Below are 21,498 nucleotides of genomic sequence, written 5' to 3' on the forward strand. Positions count from 1 at the left end.
ACTTTACTTTACTTCACTTCACTTCACTTTACTTTACTATACTTTACTTTACTTTACTTTACTTTACTTCACTTTACTTTACTTTACTTTACTTTACTTTACTTCACTTTACCTTACTTTACTTTACTTCACCTCACTTCACTTTACCTTACTTTACTTCACCTCACTTCACTTCACTTTACTTTACTATACTTTACTTTACTTTACTTCACCTCACTTTACTTTACTTTACTTTACATACTTTACTTTATTTGTTTTGAATTATAATTTTTTAATTTGTTTTAATTTGTATGAATTTAACACGTGGAGTCGCCGGGTATCATCATCTTCTTCCTCCTCTTTTCCTTCTTCCTTTTCTTCTTCATCCTCCTCTTCTTCTTCTTCTCTTTCTGTTCATACATGTTAAATGAACCTTGTAGGAGGACCCTGGTATGAGAGTTTGTTGATAACTGAAGGTTGAAAATGAACTGGTAAGATGTTTTGTTTTTGTTCTCGTCTCATCTTCCTCCTCCTCTTCCTCGGGACCCTACAGAACCCAGATACCCGCCGGTCTTTGACCAGAAGTTGTCACCGCAGGAGGTGACGGTGGGCGACAGTGTGGAGCTGGAGTGTCACATGACCGGCTCTGCCCCCATCAAAGTCACATGGTCCAAAGACCACAAAGACATCCGCACCGGAGGAAACTACAAGATGAGCTGCGTGGAGAACACGGCCCACCTGTCCATCCTGAAGGCCGACAAAGGAGACACGGGGAAATACTTCTGTCACGCCACCAACGATGTGGGGAAGGACTCATGTTCCTCTGACGTCACCGTCAAAGGTACGTTTAGACACCTGGACCCTTATCTTCTCTAACCTATAGACACCTGGATCCTTATCTTCTCTAACCTATAGACACCTGGATCCTTATCTTCTCTAACCCTCTTTGTGTGGAGGAAACACACCTCCTCTCCTCATCGTCACTTTCTTCTCATCCTCTTCCTCTTCCTCAGAATGTAAAAACCCTCCTTCTTTTTCTTCTTCTTCTTCTTCTTCATCTTCTCCTTCTTCTTCTTCGTCTTCTTCTCCTTCTCCTCCTCCTCCTCCTCCTCCTCAGAGCATAAAAACCCTCCTTCCTTTTTCTTCTTCTTCTTCTTCTCCTACTCCTTTCTCATCTTCTCCTTCTTCCTCTTCTTTTTTTTCTTCTTCATGTTCTCCTTCTCCTTCTTCATCTTCCCCTTCTTCTTCCTATTTTTCCTCTGCTCCTTTTCCTTCTTCTTCTTCTTCTTCTTCTTCTTCCTCTTCTTCTTCTCCTTCTTATTCCTCTTCTTCGTCTGCTCCTTTTCCTTCTTCTCCTTTTTCGGGCCCTTCTTTGTGTGGAGAAAACCTCACCATCACTTTCTCCTCCTCCTCCTCCTCAGAGCGTAAAAACCCTCCGGTGTTCACCAAGAAGCCGTCTGAGCACATGGAGGACACTGAAGGTAAGCTGGTGAAGGTTGAAGGTCGCCTCAGCGGCTCTCAGCCCGTCACCGTCAGCTGGTTCAAAGACGACGAGGAGATCCACAGCTCCGACAAATATGACGTGAGCTTCAAGAGCAACGTGGCCGTGCTGTGCATCAAGAGCAGTCATGTGACGGACAGCGGCAGGTACAGATGCCACGCTTCCAACGAGGCCGGGAGGACTTCCTGTGACGTCACCGTGGACATCTCAGGTGGAGAACGTGGTTCAGTTTATATGTCTCTTTTTTTACCGAACCTAGTACACAATCATCAATCACTGCTCTAATAAACTCTGTTCTTTTGATTTGTATGGTCTGTAACCATAGAGCAGGTTCATGTCTAGTGAAATATATTTATTGTGTATTCTGATGGATCAGATGTTTTACACGTTAAGTCACATCTCTCCTCAGAAGCCAGGAAGCCTCCGGTGTTCGACGTCCCTCTGAAGCCGCTCACGGTGGACGAGGGCGACAGGCTGAGTCTCAGGTGTCACGTCTGCGGTTCGGCTCCACTGAAGGTCCAGTGGATGAAGGACAGGAAGGACCTGACGTCGACGGGCAGCACCAGGATCAGCTTCTCTGACGGGACGGCTTGTCTGGAGATCAGCCCGGCCTCTCGACACGACGCCGGAGATTATCTCTGCAAGGCCACCAACGAGGCCGGCAGCGAGTTCTGCAAGGCCAAAGTCAGCATCAAAGGTAAAGAAGACTGTTAATATGAGACTTCATCACTCATTATGAAGATCAACGTTCATCACCATGTGATTCACTCATGTCACTTTTTAATGTTTAGATCATTGTGGTTGTGTTAATGCGCATGGCAGACATTTTAGTAAATGTTATTTAATGTGTAACGCTGCACCTCGTCGTCGTCACAGAGAAACCAGGAGCAGCTCCGCCTCCCGCTGAAGCTCCAGCTGCTGCTCCAACCAAGAAACTGGAAAACCTCTTCTTCATCCAGGAGCCCAGAAGCACCCACGTCACCGAGAGTGAGACGCACGCCTCTTCTTACAGCCCACTACATAGTACACAACATAGTACACAACATAGTACACAAGATTTAGTACACTACATAGTACATAGTATTTAGTACACAACATAGTACACAACATAGTACACAGCATTTAGTACACAACATTTAGTACACAACATAGTACACAGCATTATACACAACATAATACACAACATAGTACATTACATTACATTACAGTCATTTAGCAGACGCTTTTATCCAAAGTGACTTACAATAAGTGCATCAACATTGGTAATCAAAAGAACTACTAGTCACCAGGAGTCATAAGTACATTTCCTTTAAACAAGCATCTAAGAGCATGAAGCAGAGCATAACTCAGAGCCAAAGTACAGAAACAAGAGAAACAGTTAGTGCTATAAGTAATACGAATACAATAAGTGCTACAAGCTAGTATGAATACAATAAGTGCAACAAGCTAGTACGAATAAGGATTAAATCTAGACGAGTCTGTGGTTTTAGTCCTGATGATCTCACTTCTTCAGTGTAATACACAACATAGTACACAGCATTATACACACATAGTACACAACATTTACTACACAGAAACTGTGAAGGTTCTGCTGGTCTCAGTGGTCTCAGTGGTCTCCTGGTTCCAGGTTGCTGGTCCACAGAGTGGTGAATGTTTGAGTGGACACATGTGGGTCAGGTTTCTGTTGACGGTACCTTTGTCTGGTTTGTGATGTTCTGTACATCAGAGTTCTCTCTGACCCGTTTCACTCGGACTTTAACTCCTCTAACGTCTCATCGCTCCACAGAAGCCGTCGCCACCTTCATCGCCAAAGTGGGCGGCGACCCGATCCCCAGCGTGAAGTGGATGAAGGGGAAGTGGAGGCAGATCACGCACGGCGGCCGCATCTCCATCGAGCAGAAGGGCCGGGAGTCCAAACTGGAGATCCGAGAGGTGACCAAGTCGGACTCGGGTCAGTACCGGTGCGTCGCCTCCAACAAGCACGGAGAAATCGAGTGCGGTGCCGACATGCACGTGGACGAGAAGAAAGGGACGGCGCAGCTGGAGGGAGACCTCCGGGCCAAACTGAAGAAGTGAGATCATCAGGACTCAAACCACAGACTCGTCTAGATTTAATCCTTTGAACCGCTTTAACGTCTGAACTCTGTGTCTCGTTCTCAGGACGCCGTCGAAGCAGAAGAGTCCGCAGGAGGAGAAGGACATCGACATCGTTGAGCTGTTGAGGAACGTGGACCCCAAAGAGTACGAGAAGTACGCCCGGATGTACGGCATCACGGACTACCGAGGCCTGCTGCAGGCCATCGAGCAGCTGAAGAAGGAGAAGGCTGAAGAAAGTGGAAGACCGGTAAAAAAAACCTGTCTCTGGACAGACGGACGGACTTAGTTTGTGTCTCTGGACGCCCTGATGGATAACGAGGTGTCTGTTGTTGTTGTTGACAGGAAGTGGAACGTGGAGACAGAGAGTCGGACGAGGACATGGCCCGACTGGTGGCTGACCTGCAGAAGAGGATGGAGCGCACCGAGGTCAGGGTGCCTTCACTGGCTGCTGGGAAAACAAAGATCTGAAACGATGATAATTTACCTGTAAACTGATCTCCAGATCCTCAGACACAACAGCTTTGTATTTGTCTGGAAACAACATTCATAACATGTAGAGACTCAGTTCACTTGTAGACTCTTGAAACATGTTGAATATATAGATTCTATTTTTTTCAAATTTTTGTAAAAGAAATTTTCAAGAAAATTCAACTTGAGTTTTATTCTTTTTTAATGAGTGATGTCATCATAGCTGTTATCGTGCACTAAAGACAAAGACATGTTCTAGTTATCACTCCTTCTAGTCATGATGGTTCTGTTTCTATAGAGGGCAGGACTTTTATTTTGTCTTAACAAATGAGCCCATTGATTCCTACTGTAGACGTAGAAACACTAATATCTTGTTTCTATCAAACCAACAGAAGGAACGTTAACTTATTGGTAGAACCATGAGACACAGATCAGAATGAGCAGTTTGAACATCTTTCTTCTGATTGATTTGATATCAGAACAGTTCATAATCATAGAGGATGCTCATTGTTGTCCTCCCTGCAGCCCGTCACCGTGGTGAAGGACATCTGCGATCAGTCCGTCTCCACCGACAGGGAGGCGGTGTTTGAGTGCGAAATCAAGATCAACTACCCGGAGATCACCCTGTCCTGGTACAAGGGAACCCAGAAACTGGACACCAGCAGCAAGTACGACATCAGCATCAGCGGCGAGCGCCACCTGCTCAAGATCAAGAGCTGCCAGTCTGGAGACCAGGGGAACTACCGGGTGGTCTGTGGACCACACATCTCCAGCGCCAAGCTCACCGTCATGGGTCAGTCCTGTCAGAGGTCACATCATTGAATGAATGAACATGTCAGTGCTTGTAAACCCTCCTAACTGTAGCTCCTTCTTTGTCTTCCAGAGGTGGAGAAACATCTGCAGGACACATCGGGTAAGGAAGGCCAGCCGTGCTCTCTGTCTTGTCAGTTGTCCGTCCCGAACATAGAGGCTCAGTGGTTTAAAAACGGCCATCGGTTAGAGATGAAGGGCAGGTACTCGTCAGAGGTGAAACACAAGGTTCAGAAGCTTCTGATCAGAGACCTGAGAACTGAAGACCAGGGCAGATACACCTGCAGGTACCAGAACCTGGAGTCCTCTGCAGACCTCTGGGTGGAAGGTTTGTACCCAGGAACGAGCTTCTAGATGTGGTAGATGTTCTCCGTGTTACTAACCTCTTCTGGACTCATCAAACTCTGAGACTAACAATGGAACGTTTGGATTCAGATCCTCTTTTTTTGTCTCTTTCTTCTGGGATTTGTGCTCCTCTGTCTTTAACCCTCTTCATGCCTCTCCTCTTCTGGATTATCTTGTTCATCCATCATCGTATTCGTTGTCTTCTTACGTTCGTCTCGACTCAAATCCACCGCCCCTCCCCCACCAACAACCAGTCCTCATAACCGTCCCATCATCACCTCTAACCGTGTGGATGTTGTGTCCATTAAAAACCAAACTATTCTCATACATTCCCAGCTGTGATGCCGTCTTACCCATTCACGTCTTTATCTGTTTTAGCCGAACAAATTCATTTCACCAAACGCATCCACAACATCGAAGTCAACGAGCGCCAGTCGGCCACCTTCGAGTGCGAGGTGTCCTTCGACAACGCAATTGTTTCGTGGTACAAAGACACCTGGGAGCTGAGAGAGAGCCCCAAGTACAACTTCACAAGCGAGGGCCGAAGACATTTCATGGTCATCCGAAACGTGTCCGTGGAAGACGAAGGTGTGTAGAGAGCCACATCGAGGCCCCTCAAAGGGCCCATCACAAAGACCTGCAGATTTTTATTTTTTCTTCTTCCCCCACATTGTGTTCATGTGTTAAACGTCTTCATTGATAATCCCGTGTAGGCGTGTACTCAGTGATTGTGAGGTTGGAGCCCAGAGGAGAGGCTAAGAGCACAGCTGAGCTTTATTTGTCTGGCAAAGGTACAGTTTCCAGTCAGACGCCATCTTTTTATGTTTCTGTTCAGCTTCTGTCTGTGTTAGTGTTTAACACCTTCTTCACTCTTCCCCCCTGTTTTCACAGAAATTGAAGTGGCAATGGTGCCTTTCGGTAAGTATTTTATTTTCTAGACAACTTTAATCTATTAGGGACATTTTTGGGAAATCCTCTTGTTCTCCGTCTTCATCGGTTTCATCTCTGCAGACATGTTTAGCCTAGCTTAGCCTAGAGCACCTACAAACAGCTACTATAGTACGTTATGTTATAGGAGGTAGACCCTGGGAACAAAGGACCTCAGTAACTCAGGATCCTGCGTAAATAAGACTCTGAGGACCTTAAGAACACAGGACCTTAAGAACACAGGACCTTAAGACCTTAAGAACACAGGACCTTAAGACCTTAAGAACACAGGACCTTAAGAACACAGGACCTTAAGACCTTAAGAACACAGGACCTTAAGAACATAGGACCTTAAGAACACAGGGCCTTAAGACCTTAAGAACACAGGACCTTAAGAACACAGGACCTTAAGACCTTAAGAACACAGGACCTTAAGAACACAGGACCTTAAGAACATAGGACCTTAAGAACACAGGACCTTAAGAACATAGGACCTTAAGAACACAGGATCTTAAGAACACAGGACCTTAAGAACACAGGACCTTAAGAACACAGGACCTTTAGAACACAGGACCTTAAGAACACAGGACCTTAAGACCTTAAGAACACAGGACCTTAAGAACACAGGACCTTAAGACCTTAAGAACACAGGACCTTAAGACTTTAAGAACACAGGACCTTAAGAACACAGGACCTTAAGAACACAGGTCTTTAAGAACACAGGACCTTAAGAACACAGGACCTTAAGAACACAGGTCCTTAAGAACACAGGTCTTTAAGAACATAGGACCTTAAGAACACAGGACCTTAAGAACATAGGACCTTGGAAATGTATCTTACACCTTATAACAACTCTGACAAAGGCTGGGTAAATAGAGGAATTCCCCAAATGTCCGCCTGTCCCTTTGATAACAGAACAGTTATTGTGGTCTAAGACTAATGTACATGCAGTCCTGTTTTTCTTAAATAATTGTTTCATTATGATAGTTTCTTTTAACTAAAGTTCTGGTATGAACCATATTCCATATTCTGTAGATGTCCCCGACTCCTCAGTTCAGAGGCCTGAAGTGCCTTCATCAGTGGCAATTCACGGTAAGACTTGAATCAGGAGCAATAAACAAATCATCAGAAAGTTGATTTAAAAGCAACTTTTGTACAAGAAGTTACTGCTTTATTTGAGTTAAGTTTAACGGAATCAAAAAGCTGATTGTGTACATCTTTATGGATCTTTGGCTAAATTCTCAAATTTAAAGACAGCAAAGAAATAAATTAACATTATTTAACCAAATTTAACATCGTAATGAAACCAACATGTGTTTTTGTCTTTTAAAGAATCTTCTGAGTTCTATCAATATGAGGAAGAGATTGAACAAAGAGGTATTTAATGTGTGTTTACTAGATTTGACCAAAAACAGTTAAACTGATTTTCTTTGTCATAGATGTAAACTACAGATTAGATTTAACATTTACGCTGTAAAAACACAATTAATTCACCTTTTTACAATTGTCATCTGTCACTGATAGTCAAACTAATCCACATTTCTACTCAGAAACTGAACAATATTCTGTTCTGTTCTTTGTAACGGAAACCAAAACATGTTTTTTGTTTTCTGAAGAATCAGCTGAATATTCATATCACTATGAAGAAGAGGTGGAACAGAGAGGTACAACATGTTACTTCATCTTTTCACTCCATCCTCCATCAAACCATCTGAGCAGATCTGGGATAATTTGATCAATAAGGAACCTAAAGAAAGTATATATCTGCCCAACATATATAGTTGTAATATATTTCTATATTTCTTTATTTTGCACATCACGAGAATAGAAAAATAAGGATAAAGAAAATTGTGAAGAAAATGGTTTGTTTTCTGACAATCTGTATCTGAATATTCTTTTAGACATTTTAAAATGACATGTTAATGGACTTATTCTCTACTAAAACATTGACTAAAGGAATAACTAATACTGCAGTTTGGATTCATCTGACAAAGTTAAATATCATAAGTGGTTAATAATAATAATAATAATAATGGAGTAATATTCGGCTTAATTCACACTCAATAAGCATCTTAGAATTAAAATTTACCCAAATCTGCCTCTGACGTTCATCATAACATCATCATTGTGTCATCTGAATGATCTCTGCTTAGATTTATTATCAAAGTCTTTGTCACATGTTCTTGTTTGTTTGTTCACTTTTTTCACTCTTTTAACTTTCATCCCATCTTCATCTCTTCATCACAATCTAACTAATTTCAGTCGCCATTTCACTATCAAAGTCTTTTGTCTCGGACTCTTTGAAATAGTTTAAAATGTTGATCTGAGTTTAGTTTAGTTCTCTTGAAAGATTTGCTTCCTGATTTAATGAAAGTTTTTCAAAACGGTGATCTGAGGGTAAGATGTTGGCTTGATTGTGGTTTTCTGTCTCTGTGTCTTCTCTTTGTAGTTGTTTTTGTCTCTTTGTGGTTGTTTTTGTCTCTGTGGTCATTTTGCATCTCTTTGTCTTCTTTCTTAGTTGTTCTGTGTCTCTTTGTTGTTATCTTGTGTTTCTTTTTTGACCTTTCAACCGGTTAGGTTAACAGAAGCTTTGTCTCAGGGGCCCCTTGACCCTTTGGGCCCCCAGACCTGTGCTTTCGGGGCCAGCTTAGTAATCAATTCATTAAATCAGGAAGTGATTGTTTTTTAAAGCATTGTAGTTTCAGTCACTTCATTTATGAGTGAAACTTCGGTTCTCTGAGACAACAAGACTTTGTTAACCTGTGAAACGACGTTGTGAGTTTTCGAGCACAAACTGTCTCACGTTTGTTGTCTTCTGTCACTTTTGTGGTTTTCACACCTTCAGTGGAGTTTGAGAGCCGGACAGAAGAGACAGTAACACAGCAGGTGTCCACAACCAAAGGTATCAGACCTCAGTAACACACAGGAAACTAATGTGTGTGTTGAGCCACTCTGAACCATGGCTCTCTCTTCATGTTCGTCTTTATTTTTGTGTCTCCCAACTTTTTACTCGTCTTCGTTTGTCTCATAATCGTCCTCACTGTCTTTACTTTGCCATTAAACCCTTTTCTTGGTTCCTTAACAGCATTCTGAAGTCCATCTGGTTCATTCTATGGCTTCTGCTTACCCCTTTTTAATTTCTTTCTCCAAATGCATGAATGTAGAAAATCAGTAACTATATTGCTTTGCATTGAACTTATAACTGGTTACCATGTGCATTTTAAGTTAGAAGTCTACACTTCGAACAGTTTGTTCTATAAAACAACACATTATATCCGGTTTCTGATTATAACATAACACAAGGTTTTATACAGATTTCATGGTAAGATTGATTCAACAATTTGAATACTATTACTGGACTTCATTACGAGCAGTAATTAGTCTTTTAAGTGAGAAAAGGTTGTTTTACTGCATCAACTTCAGACAGTTGCTGTTTTTCGGACAGTGATGGTGATTCTGGATGTTTCTGTGTTTTATTTCCCTCCCTCAGCTGCCAGAGTTGCCATTGAGGAGAAAGTGGAGACCAAGAAAGTTGAAATGAGAGAGGAAATCCCAACGAAAGGTACCAAACACCTGAACGTCTTCCTGCTGCAGCTCAGCGCCTCTTAACTTGTCCGTCCGTCCTCCGCTACTAAAATCTTTGACTCTTTTGTTTCATTCATCTTTGTGTTTTCATTCCTTTCCTTACTTGCTGCAGATATACTCTTTACATTATCTACTGTAGTTGCTTTTTCTGTCTTCTTATCTTCTGCTGAGCTTCTCTGCTTCACCTGAAAATTCTCAGCATCTGTCTTGTGTTGCTAAAACCATTGGTGTCTTTTTAAGTTCCCAAAGCTATGAAAAAGCCTGAAGAGAAGCTGATAGCGGATGTGAAGGAGCCTTCAGCACCAAAAGGTACCAGCATTCCTCTGATGTTGGCATGTACCTGTTTAGTAATCAATTCGTTTTCTACACTTTTACAATAGTTCAATGTAATGTGTCTGTTTGAGCCTCCGTTAATGTTTTTCATATTGTGAGATCTCACTTAATTTTTACTGATATTTTGAAGCACCGGAGGCCAGAAAGCCAGTGGAGGAAAAGGTTTTAGTCCCAGAGAAGAAGAAAGTTCCTGCTCCAAAAGGTAGAGATGTCTGATTTCAACCATCTCTCTTTGCTGATGACACTGCCCTTTATGTTTAAGTATTCTGTCATGATGAGGCTCAGATTCAGCTCTGGTCCTCTCATTGTCTCGTTTTCTGTGACCGTCTGGTTGATCTTGTGTTTTGAATGTATCTTAAAAGAACCAGAGGAGGTAAAGAAACCTGGCGCTGCCCCCCCGCCTCCTGCCGAGAAGCCCGGAGTGCCAAAGAAAGGTACTTTAGTTTGTTTGAGATCTTATCATTAGCAGCTTCCTTGAGCTCACTGCTTCGTAGCTTCTCACCTCTTAATGTCTTTATCTTTTGTTCTCTGTACTTGGTGTTTTTCTAAGTTTCACTCTTCATCTTCTCTCTCTGTTGAGTGTCGTCTCACTCTTTTCAAGCGTCTCTTGATAAATCTTAGATGCTATCACGACTTCATGCTAACATTAGCTAATGTGTGTGTTACCTACCTGAAGATGAGCCCAAGCCTCAGGTACCAGCTGAGCCCAAAAAAGTGGCGCCTGCAGTTAAGCCTGAGCCTGAACCCAAAGCAAAAGCAGAACCTGAACCAAAACCGAAGCCCACACCTCCTCCCAAAGCAGAACCTGAACCAAAACCGAAGCCCACACCGACTCCCAAAGCAGAACCTGACGCCAAACCGAAGGTGGAGCCTGAAGCTAAGCCGGTGCCGGTAAAGAAGCCGGTAACGCCTCCAATCAAAGGTATTTCCTGCTTTGTTTGTTTGTGTGTGTGTGTGTGTGTTGATGTTAAAGACTTGATTCTGTCTTAACCGGGTTTTCTTAGCTTCAAGTGTGGAAGCAAATCTTTTAGTTTCTGTGTCCTGATTGTCTTTGCTCATCTCTAAACTAAATGTTGCTTTAAGTCCCTGAAGAGGCTCCAAAACCAGAGCCGCCAAAGATCCAGCCTGAACCGGCAGTGAAAAAGCCAGAACCAGAGGCTCCAAAAGCAAAACCAGAACCAGAAAAACCAAAACCAGAAGTCCGTAAACCTGAGCCTCTTGTAGCAAAGCCAGAACCTGCTGCCACCAAACCAGAACCTCCAGTTCAAAAACCAGAACCTGCAATGGTCCCAAAACTTGAACCTGCAATGGTCCCAAAACCTGAACCTGCAGTGGTCCCCAAACCAGAACCTGCAGTGGTCCCCAAACCTAAACCTGCAGTGGTCCCCAAACCTAAACCTGCAGTGGTCCCCAAACCAGAACCTGCAGTGGTCCCCAAACCTAAACCTGCAGTGGTCCCCGAACCCGAACCTGCAGTGGTCCCCAAACCTAAACCTGCAGTGGTCCCCGAACCTGAACCTGCAGTGAAAAAAGCTGAATCTGAAGTGAGAGTGCCAAAACCAGAACCTCCAAAGACCAAACCAGAACCGAAGCCTGCACCAAAGGAACCTCTTAAGAAAGGTATAAACGTCTCTGATTGAGATGCAGCTCCGGAGTTTTTCTTAATGTTCTTAACTCCACCATCTAACATCTTCATTATCATCTTGAGTGGTTTTACACGAGTGCTTATTGATCCTGATTATTCATCTTCACCATAACCCGTCACACTAAAACCCAAACTCTTCCATCCATCTTCGACTCTCTTTGACTTGGTTGGTTTGTGTTTTTTAACGTCTAACTTTAGTTCCTGTGATGATTCGATGGGGGCTGCATGTCCTGTTTGTCCGGTTTAATTGAATTTCTCTTGTCGTGCACTCGATAGAGTGTTTGTGTTTGTCCATTTCTAACAACACTCTTCAGTTCTTTTGAAAAGCTTCTAATGTCTGTGAATGGTGCTCTTTAAAGTTCCTGTGGAGGAAAAACTACCTGAGCCTCCAAAAGCGCCCAAGAAACCAGAAGCTGCAGTTGTTGTTCCTCCCAAAGAAGAGCTGAGAACGACCGAGAAAGGTACTTTAATGGTCCTGATGGAGCTTCAGTCACAAGCTCACACTTTGTTTTGTTTGTCCTGTTACTCAAATTACCCCGAGACCTTTAAATTATATTATTTACTTACTAAATATAATATATATTGAATATAATGATCTTTTCCTCTGGTATCCAGAAGGATTCTTTGAGTAACTGCTGTGTTTAATGTCTCTTTAATGTGCGACAGCACAGCTTTCACTTCTTCATGTCTTGAGTCATGTTTGTGTCTAACCCTCTTAAAGCTCTGAAGCCCAAACCTAAACTCGTACCTGAACAAGTACCTCAGAAGGTGTTTGAGGAGACCGAACCTGCTAAAATACCCGAACCAGTAACTGAGAGACGGCCTCCAGGTGCGGAGAAGACCCCTGAGAGGGTCCCAGAGAAGGTGACGACACCTGAGAGGAAAGTGGAGGAAACTCCAAAGAGGGTACCTGAGGAGAAGGTACCAGAGAGGTTTCCTTCTGAGGAAGTAAGACCTGACCTGGTGTCTAAGAAACAACCAGAGAGGATCTCTGTAGATAAAACACCTGAGAAGATACCTGAAGCTAAACCCAAACCTGAAGCTAAAGCCAAACCTGATGCTAAACCTAAACCTGAAGCTAAACTTAAACCTGAACCCAAACCCAAACCAGAGGTAGAAGAAAGTCTTCCTAAAGGTACAGAACGAGGTCTACAGCGAGGCAGATCTCACCTCTTTATTTCTGTCTGTGTGCATGTCGGCAGCAGTTCAGTTACACTTACAGTTACTGTTACAGTTACAGTTACTGTTACAGTTAGTAGTTACTGCTACAGGTACTTTATGGCAGCACTTCTAAACACACACTCAAAAAAATGAACTGTTGCTTTTAGTTCAATGTGCAAAATGTAAATAATGAAAGAATTTGATAAATTAAAGGTAAACTGATCAGTGATGCAGCAGAAGTCAATTAAATGTAATTATTTAGTCAGAAAACTGTCTGCAATGTGTTAGTCATTATGTGAGTTTTCAAACTGAAGTCAGACTGAACTGTTGCCTCGTCTTCTTACTTCCCTCTTTGACGTCTGATTTCTGTGATTTAATATTTGCTTTCTCCATGTTTGTTTGTTAAATGTCTAAATTCTCCTCTTTTTTAAAACCCTCTTCTCTGATCCGACGTTCCGTCTTGGATTAAAAAACGGATTTGTTCTTTAAAAGAAATAGAAAGTAAGAAGATTGAGAAGATTCTTCCGTCAGAGGTTTCTGAAGAGAAAACCGTGTCTCCTCCAGAAAAAGGTAGCGACCGTCTGAGAACATGACGGAGTGCTTTCACCACCTCTAAGTCTTTAACACTCGGCAGCTGGATTATCACCGTTTGATTCATCTCTGTGTCGTCTCTTCCAACACTAATGTTTGTCTTTGTGTTTTGTCCGTCACCTCTTGGCGCCGCCGAATGACGCCTCTTCTTCAACTCTTTAAAAGGAACCACGAGTCTCGTTAAGATCGAGCGAAGGAGAGAAGCTCAGAAGATTCAGGAAGTCTTTTACGTGACGGAGAAAGTGTCGCCCACGGAGGAGGCGTGGGAACACGGGGAGGAGGCGTGGGAACACGGGGAGGTGGTGGAGGAACATGCCGAGGTGTCGTACGAGGACGAGGTGGCTCGTCTGAGCGAGACGATGCCGTCGTTATCGGAGAAAGAGTTCTTCCTCAGTTCAACGGAAAAGGCCACAGATCAAAAGTCTGAACTGAGAGCTGGGATTTCTGTTACTGACTCTTCAAAGAAGAAAGAAATCAGGTCGACCAAACATGAGAAAACTCAAGAAACCGTTGTTGTAGTCCAGCAAACTAAATCTGACAGAGACAAAACTACAACCAAAGAAATAGAGTCCGAACCAGAAAAGATCCCGTCAGTGACGGATGCAGAGAAAAGTGAACCAGTTATTATCAGAGGAAAAGAAACTGAAGGAAAGGTTTTGATAGAAGTCTCCAAACAGGAATCAGTCAATCACGTTTCAGATAAACCAGAAGATAAATACAGTAGAACTGAGACTATTACAATCCAGCAGGCAGAAGTCACAGTTAAGGACAAACCGACACAAGTTGGTTCCATTCAGGTGAAAACGGTAGAAGAGAAAACTATTAGAAAAGAGGAAACTGTAGTTAAACCAGCAGTCATTCCTGACTCCAAAAAAAATGAGACTAGTGCGTCAGAAAAAGTGCCGGTAAAGAAACAGGAGAAGAAGTTAAAGTCTGATGAGATAATTAAAAAACCAAAACCTAAAGAAGAGGCTACCCCCAAAATAAAACCAGAAGAGTCAGTAACAGACATCCAGCTTCAGAGGCCAAAAGGGACCAAACAGGAGTCTCACTTTGTTGCTGCAAGAACTGAAGCAGAAATCCAGAAGAAAGAAGAATCCAAAGACGTCCGTCAAACAGAAGAAACTAGTCTTTTAATGGAGGTTCAGAGAAAAACTTCTGAACCAGAGAAGAGAAGGATTTCCCCTCCAGCTGCCTCCAGAGGTACAGAGAGAAATTCTAATATCTTGATCATTTCCATCTTTAACTTTGTCGTATGACTTTCAGTCATTTCATCCTCATTCGTAAACGTCTCTTTTTTTTATTCCTTTGTGGTTTTAAGTCTTTCTTCCTCTTACAAGTTAATATCTTGCGTTAAACAAAACCTTATTGTTCATTAAAGAACCAGAAGTCAAGGCCGAGACGATTGTTGCTGCTTCGTCTCCTCAGAAAGTGGAGATAGAAGGAAAACGAGCAGAGAGAGGTACAACGACAGCACTTTTTCAGCTGCTTCCTCTTTCTTATTATCTGTGTTTGTCTGGTTTAACTTGTTTGTGTCTGTGTTGTTGTTGTTGTTGTTTTCTCCCTAATCTCTTGGCACCGCTACATGGTGCTTTCTCTTCACACCTCTTACAATCCTCCATCCTCAAGCAACAACCACCGGCCTTTTAGAGGCCGAGAAGAGAGCCAGCGCTTCAGAAAGAGAAGAGTTTGAGGCTGAAATTCATCACGAAGAAGAAGAAGAATCTTTGCAGCAAGAAGGGATTTTAAGTGCGCTGATAGAACCTGATGATGAGTCTGAAATAAGTGGAGATTTAACTGTTACTGATGGTTTAAAGACAAAGGGTCTGAGAACAAAAGCAAAGCTCATCATGACAGCAAGTGAATCTAAGAGGAAAACAACTGTGGCAGTTCAGGATGAACCTAGCAAACAAAAAGAGTTTTCTGTCCAAAAAACTGATCCTCTAACAGCAAGCATAGAAATAAAAGACATTGAAAAAGATATTAAAGAACATAAAGAAGCTTCTCAAAGCAAAGACAGACAATTTAAGAGTCTAGAAATTCAGGGACTAGAAGATGAACCTAAAATAGTTTTGTCCAAAGTAGTTAAATTTAAAGACAAACTGGTCAAAGTCAGTCCGATGGAAGGAACTACTGAGGTGAATCCCGACAGAGACTCAGTTTCTCCTGCGATAGAAGTCAAACACCCAGAATCACTGTTGGATAGAGAAACTCTTAAAAAACCTGGAATCTTATCTGAAAAGAAAGATGTTGCTCAGAAAGTGAGACAGCAGACAGAAGATGAGGACAGAGTCAACGCTGTTGTTAAAGACAAACCAAAAGAAAAGACAAAAAAACCAAGACCAGAGCAAGCTGAGAAACAGTCCTCTGTGAGATCTGAGCAAGAGGGACCACCAAAACCAACGGTAGACCATTATACCCCAGAAATAAAAACCACTAAAGCACAGGACTCCGGTAGGAAAAACAGAGCTGTTAAAGGAGAAGACGATCTTCATTTTAAAGAAAGGGAACAAATGTCAAAAGAAACCAAAGACCTGACAGATATGGTAACAACTGAGGATCAGCAACACATAGTTCCTAGAGCTGAAAAGATAAATACAGGAAAGGAACAGACTGAAAGAAAAGCATCAACTACTCCTGTTATTAAATCATTGACAGAACCAGATACCCCCGAGAGAAAAGAACCAATGTTTGCCAAAACCGAAGAGATTAAAGAGTCTCAGTTAAAACGGGTCACAAGTAAACGTCAAACATCTAAAACTAAAAAAGGAAAAGAAGCCTTTTTGTCAGAAACGCCTCAAATAGAAGAAGTTCCACTGAAATCTGAAGTTGAAGTTAAGTCGGAGGTCAGAGGAGATGAAATTAACAAATGTACAGAGAAATGTATTCCCACGGAAGAGCAGAAAACAAAGAAAACAGTATTTAGAAAGCTTTCAATTGAGGGGAAAGAAAAGCAGAAACAGCAGAAACCAATCAAAGGTAAATCTGACGATGTCCAGTCAAAGATTCAGGATGAAACTGCTGAAGACACTTTTTTTAAAGTAACAGAGCAAGAACGAACTGAAAGAACGTCTTCAATCTCTCCAATAATCAAAATAACTCATGAAGAGTCACTGAAAGCAGGAGATGGTTCAGAAACTGCTAAAGTTGTTCCCAGTGAGACAAGTCAGAAACAAATTCATCTTGTGATGGACACCACTTCATCAGAGCCAGATATCAATATTAAACCTAGTAGAAGTGCTGAACTCCCAGCAGAGGATGAGAGCTCAGAAAACATTCCACTAAAAGACGAAGTAGCTCAGAAGGAAACAAGACAGAGTCGAGACAAAACCGATAAGATTAAAATCAAAGAAGTTCAGTCGAAAACAGACGAGCAAAGAGATAAACTTTCTCCAAATGTTCAGCCAGAGATCGTCAAAGCTGAGGACAAAATCCCTAAAGTTTCTAAAACTGAAGAACAGAAGCAGCGTGAAAGAAAGGCCAAAACTGTTGAATCAGAATATTCACAAGAACCACAACAGAAACTCGCCAAGCCTCAAGAGATTATCGTTGAACAAGACCAGCTAAAGGTCAGCACATTTAAAGATAAAACCTTTAAAGTTACTCCTTTCAAAGGAACAAAATCAAAACAGGAACTGATTGATAGAACGGTTTCAGTTCAACCTTTAATGGAGGAAACTTCTGAAGTACTGGAAGTAGCTCCTGAAAAACCTCCTGATGAGGAAATTGATTCCTTTGGGGAAAAACCTTCTGAAACATCAATATTCCTGAAGGAGGGACGGAAAAAGTTAGCTAAAGGTAAAGAGGCTGCAGACAAACAAATCCCATCAAAGTCCGTCTCGGTTGAAGATAAAACTGAACAAGTGACTCCCATCAAAGATAGAACATCTGACACACAGGCAAAAACTAAAGACTTTCTCACAGAGCGTGAAACGTTTGATGATTCGTCAGAGAGTGAATCAGAATCGCCACAAGAACCACAGAAACTTACCAAACCTCAAGACATTATTGTTGAACAAGACCAGCTAAAGGTCAGCACAGTTAAAGATAAAACCTTTAAAGTTACTTCTATCAAAGAAACAAAACCAGAACAGATCAAAAAGAAGGTTTCAGTTCAACCTTTAATGGAGGAAACTTCTGAAGAACTGAAAGTAGCTCCTAAAAAACATGCAGAAAACCAAGAAACTGAATGTGTAACAGATAATAATGAAACTGAAGAGTCAGAGAGTATTTCTCAGAAAGAATCAATATCTCTGAAGGACAGACGACAAACATTGACCAAAACTAAAAAAGCTGCAGACGAACAAATCCAATCAAAGTCTGTCACAGTTGAGAATAAAATTGTAAAAGCGACTCCTATTGAAGATGGGACACCAAAAATAGCTGAACAACTTATTAAAAGAAAAGTCTCAGGTGCGTCTGAGGTTGAGGTACAATTACCACACACAAAACATTTGATGGAGCAAGATACTCAAAAAACAGGAAAGGAGGGAATTCCTAAGTCTGAAGCAAGATACTCAAAGGAAGAAACACAAAAGATCAAGAGATTACAGAAGTTACCAAAGACTGGAGATAAAATAGAGGAAGAATTCCAGACAGTTGTCCTGATTAAAGATAGAAAAGACCAAACACCTCTGACTGAAGACGAGAAAACAAAACAGGAACAGGAGTATCTGTTGAGGCAAACTGAGCCTGAAGAAACAGTTAAAGGTGATACGTCAGTTTCTCTTCAGAAAGATGAAGCTCAAAAGCATAAAAGGCCAAAGTCAGCCGAATCTAAAGAGATTACAGTTAAAGAAGTCCAGGTGAGGACAGTCAGAGTTACAGATGAATACGGTAGTGTTACATCTTTAGAGGCCACAAATGTCCAACAGGAACAAGCTGAAATTATGACCTCAGTGGTGCCTGCGATGAAGGATGCAGCTAAAAAACATCTAACAATAAAAGATAACGATGTTAAAACAAATATTCCACAACAGATGATCTCAGCTGATGATGTGGTCAAAGACGTTTCTTTAACAAAAGAAAAAGAGGTTGAAGGAGAAATCAGCTCCAAATTAATCTCAGTTCAAAGTAAAACAGAAAAAGTGTCTCCCATTGAAAAGAAGACACTAAAAAGACGACAACAAATTGAAATCACAGCCTCATCCACTACTGAGCCTGAAGCAACATATGAAAAGTCTGATGCTCTAGAAAAATATGCTGAAACTAAAAGGACAGATGAAGACAAAGAAACAGGAAAGAGGGATGTCAGTGAATTTGAAACCACTCATCCAAAGAAAGAAAAAACACTGACCGAGAGAGAAGAGAAGCCAACAAAGACAGTGAAAGAAATTCAGCCAATAAGAGATTCAAAGAAAGACAAAACAGACAAAATAGTGGAGAAATCTCAGATTGTTGAAGATGGAGATTCTTTATCAGATCCTTCCAAACAGATTCCAGTTAAACAAGCCAAGAACAAGGAAGACATAGTTAAAGACAAACAAGAGAAAACTGAAGGTAAAAGTAGTGTTTCAGGTGCAGCTCAACCAGAAGTAACATATGAACACTCTTTGATAGATACACATCCAGTAACAGACCAAACCACCACAGTTCTTCCAGCTGAAGAGATCAAAACCAGACAGACACAAATACAAACAAAGACAGCAGTTTCTCCTGTAATGAAGGGAAAAGATTTAGAAGACGTTTCACAAAAGAAAGAAGAAACCAAAACAGAGAAACCGCTGATGTTTGACAATACATCTATTGAGGATATCCAGACAAAGACATCCCTAAAAGAGAAAAGCCAAAGGTTGAGCAAAAGTACAAAGACTTCCCTTGAGGAAGTTCTGTCCAAGACAGTCGTGGTAAAAGATAACTACGGTAGTGTTACTCCGTTTGAAGTCACAGAAACAAAACAGGAACAAGTGGGTAGAAAGGTTTCGGTGGCTCCTGTGATGGAGGTTGCATCTGAAAGATCTCTGATAGTGACAGAAGGAGATGTTAAAACAGAAACTCTCCGAAGGTCTATCGCATCTGACAAGCAATTGAAAGTTACTGAACAAGTCATGTCAAAAGTAGACCTGGTTCAAGATCAAACAGAGATGGTTTCTGCCATTGGAGAGGAATTACCTGAAAGACAGGAACAAATTAAAAGAAAGACCTCAGTTGCATCCAAACCAGAAGTAACATCAAAAGTAACTCCAGAAATACATTCAGAAATGGATAAAACCACCAGAGTTCTTCAAGCTGAAGAGATAAAAACCAGACAAAAGCAAACTGAAACAAAGACAGCTGTTACTTCTGTAACCGACACAGAAATTAAACACACTGAGCCAAAGAAATCTAAATCCCTAAAAGAGAAAGGACAGAGGTCAGACAAAGTTACAAGAATTCCCCTTAAAGAAGTGCAGTGTGAGACAGTTACGGTTAAAGATGAATATGAAAGTGTTGCTCCAATAAACGTTATGGAAACAAAACAGGAACAAGTCCAAAAAACAGCTTCAGTTGCAGCTGTGATGGACATTGCATCTGAAAAACATCTCGTGGTTAAAGAGGGAGACGTCAAATCAGACACTCTCCAAAGATTCATGTCACCTGACAAGCTCATAAAAGACATTGCATCAAAGAAAGAGGACGTTTATGAATCCAGTGAGGTTCTTCTTGTAAAACATTCACAAAGTCCAGAGTCCTCCAAGAAAAGTGTGGAAGTTTTAGCAGAAAAGCAAAAGATAACAGATAAAACTGACAGAATTAAATTTGTTGACGATACAATGCTAACAAAACAGAAACACACTCAACAAAAGACGCAGGAAATATTAGGAGAAGACACTAAAACAGAGGTGGTTGTCAGAGACCATCCACGAAGACATGAGGAAGTTAGATATTATCGCACAAAGAAACCAGACTCTCTGGAGGACCAAGGAAAGGTTACAGTGGAAGGTGTTCAGTCTAAAACAGACACCGTTAAAGATGTTTTCCTCTCTGTTTCTCCAAATGGAGAAACAAAGCAGGAACAAATAGAAAGAAAAGCTTCAAGCACACCTGTGATGCATGTTGCATACACAAAACCATTGATTGTGAAAGAACAAGATGTTATATCAGAAACTCCACAAAAGTATATTTCCCCTGACGATCTATTTAAAGACATTCCATCAAGGAAAACAGAAGCGTACAAATCTGAGGATGTAAAGAGAGACAAATCCAGACTGAAGCTGGATCAAAGTGAAGAATTTAAAGTACGAGAAAGCAAGTCAAAGGTGGAAAAACTCGGTGAGAAGACAACCAAAGTCTTACCAGACTCCACTGCTAAAGTTTTAGGAAAAGACAAAATCATCAAAGAGGTTCAAGAAAAAGAAAAAGGAGAGATAAAAGCCACTGGACAGCAACAAATCAAAGGAAATCGGTTAGTTGTACCCAGGAAAAGGAATGAGGAAATGTATCAAGAGATAGTTGAAGTGAAGGTTTCTGACAAAAACATACCTTCAACAACAGAATCAAAATCAGATATTGATCTAAAGCCCACAGTCAGAGAACCCTCAGTAACAGATAAAACCAGACTAAATACTACGGACTCTCCAGAATACGAACAAGTTTCCACCAGGAAACAGGAGCCAGAAGTCGAGCGGAGTCTGAAAGCAGACATCCGATCCTTCCCACCTCGGGAGGCTGAAACCATCAGCAGCAGGAAGGGAGAAGCTCAGGGGCTTCAGTCCGTCATAAAAACCAGGGCCCTTCAAGACTCTTCCAGAGGTATAGAAGGGAAAACTGTTATGTGTCACCGAGCACGTGTTTTTGATCTGAGCACCAAACATCGTTGTGCACCTCCTCGTTTTTTCACCCTCTTAAGGATTTCTTAGATTCATACCTCTTTTAAGTGGACATCATGTCATATCACCCATTGTGTTTGGGCACTGTGAAGAACCACCACGCCGTCAACTGAGACGGTCTCTCTTGATTTCGTATCACCTGATATCTAAACCACCACAGCTTCATGTTGGGGTGTTCTCATCGCTTTTTCTAATTCTGTCGTTTGTTGTGTCTGTTATGTTTCACTGTACCTGTGTATCCAGATAAA

The 21,498-nt window shown here is 41.6% G+C and overlaps 3 protein-coding genes across 15 annotated transcripts in view; all 3 read left to right on the plus strand.

Annotated features, from left to right (window-relative positions):
• ttn.2 (titin, tandem duplicate 2) overlaps positions 1 to 21,498 on the plus strand; it is a 203,742-nt gene that overhangs the window by 68,446 nt on the left and 113,798 nt on the right. For 7 of the 13 annotated variants that reach the window (XM_068736078.1, XM_068736131.1, XM_068736156.1 and 4 more), the window contains 23 exons: positions 533 to 820; positions 1,401 to 1,691; positions 1,890 to 2,177; positions 2,357 to 2,467; positions 3,267 to 3,552; positions 3,641 to 3,824; positions 3,920 to 4,003; positions 4,571 to 4,838; positions 4,929 to 5,183; positions 5,579 to 5,788; positions 5,914 to 5,991; positions 6,092 to 6,118; positions 7,163 to 7,219; positions 7,460 to 7,504; positions 7,744 to 7,791; positions 8,973 to 9,029; positions 9,618 to 9,689; positions 9,953 to 10,021; positions 10,176 to 10,247; positions 10,408 to 10,479; positions 10,722 to 10,967; positions 11,129 to 11,665; positions 12,050 to 12,151. In XM_068736078.1, the coding sequence (XP_068592179.1) occupies positions 533 to 820; positions 1,401 to 1,691; positions 1,890 to 2,177; positions 2,357 to 2,467; positions 3,267 to 3,552; positions 3,641 to 3,824; positions 3,920 to 4,003; positions 4,571 to 4,838; positions 4,929 to 5,183; positions 5,579 to 5,788; positions 5,914 to 5,991; positions 6,092 to 6,118; positions 7,163 to 7,219; positions 7,460 to 7,504; positions 7,744 to 7,791; positions 8,973 to 9,029; positions 9,618 to 9,689; positions 9,953 to 10,021; positions 10,176 to 10,247; positions 10,408 to 10,479; positions 10,722 to 10,967; positions 11,129 to 11,665; positions 12,050 to 12,151 (3,747 nt within the window). The remainder of the gene's footprint in view (positions 1 to 532; positions 821 to 1,400; positions 1,692 to 1,889; positions 2,178 to 2,356; positions 2,468 to 3,266; positions 3,553 to 3,640; positions 3,825 to 3,919; positions 4,004 to 4,570; positions 4,839 to 4,928; positions 5,184 to 5,578; positions 5,789 to 5,913; positions 5,992 to 6,091; positions 6,119 to 7,162; positions 7,220 to 7,459; positions 7,505 to 7,743; positions 7,792 to 8,972; positions 9,030 to 9,617; positions 9,690 to 9,952; positions 10,022 to 10,175; positions 10,248 to 10,407; positions 10,480 to 10,721; positions 10,968 to 11,128; positions 11,666 to 12,049; positions 12,152 to 21,498) is intronic. The other 6 variants (XM_068736139.1, XM_068736148.1, XM_068736114.1 and 3 more) reach the window with 5 other exon arrangements.
• Positions 12,387 to 14,858, plus strand: LOC137889684 (neurofilament heavy polypeptide-like). Its single transcript, XM_068733652.1, has 2 exons — positions 12,387 to 12,825; positions 13,581 to 14,858. The coding sequence occupies exons 1-2, from the start codon at positions 12,387 to 12,389 to the stop codon at positions 14,699 to 14,701; spliced, it is 1,560 nt and encodes a 519-aa protein (XP_068589753.1). The 3' UTR covers positions 14,702 to 14,858.
• LOC137891617 (uncharacterized) lies at positions 14,939 to 21,468 on the plus strand. The gene has a single exon (XM_068736333.1). It carries the CDS (start codon positions 15,293 to 15,295, stop codon positions 21,278 to 21,280), a length of 5,988 nt encoding a protein of 1,995 aa, XP_068592434.1. The 5' UTR covers positions 14,939 to 15,292; the 3' UTR covers positions 21,281 to 21,468.

Source organism: Cebidichthys violaceus, unplaced genomic scaffold, assembly GCF_023349555.1.
Source record: "Cebidichthys violaceus isolate CVI_PGR_0920_01 unplaced genomic scaffold, fCebVio1.0.p SCAF_11, whole genome shotgun sequence".
In the NCBI taxonomy this organism is placed as follows: Eukaryota; Metazoa; Chordata; class Actinopteri; order Perciformes; family Stichaeidae; genus Cebidichthys; species Cebidichthys violaceus.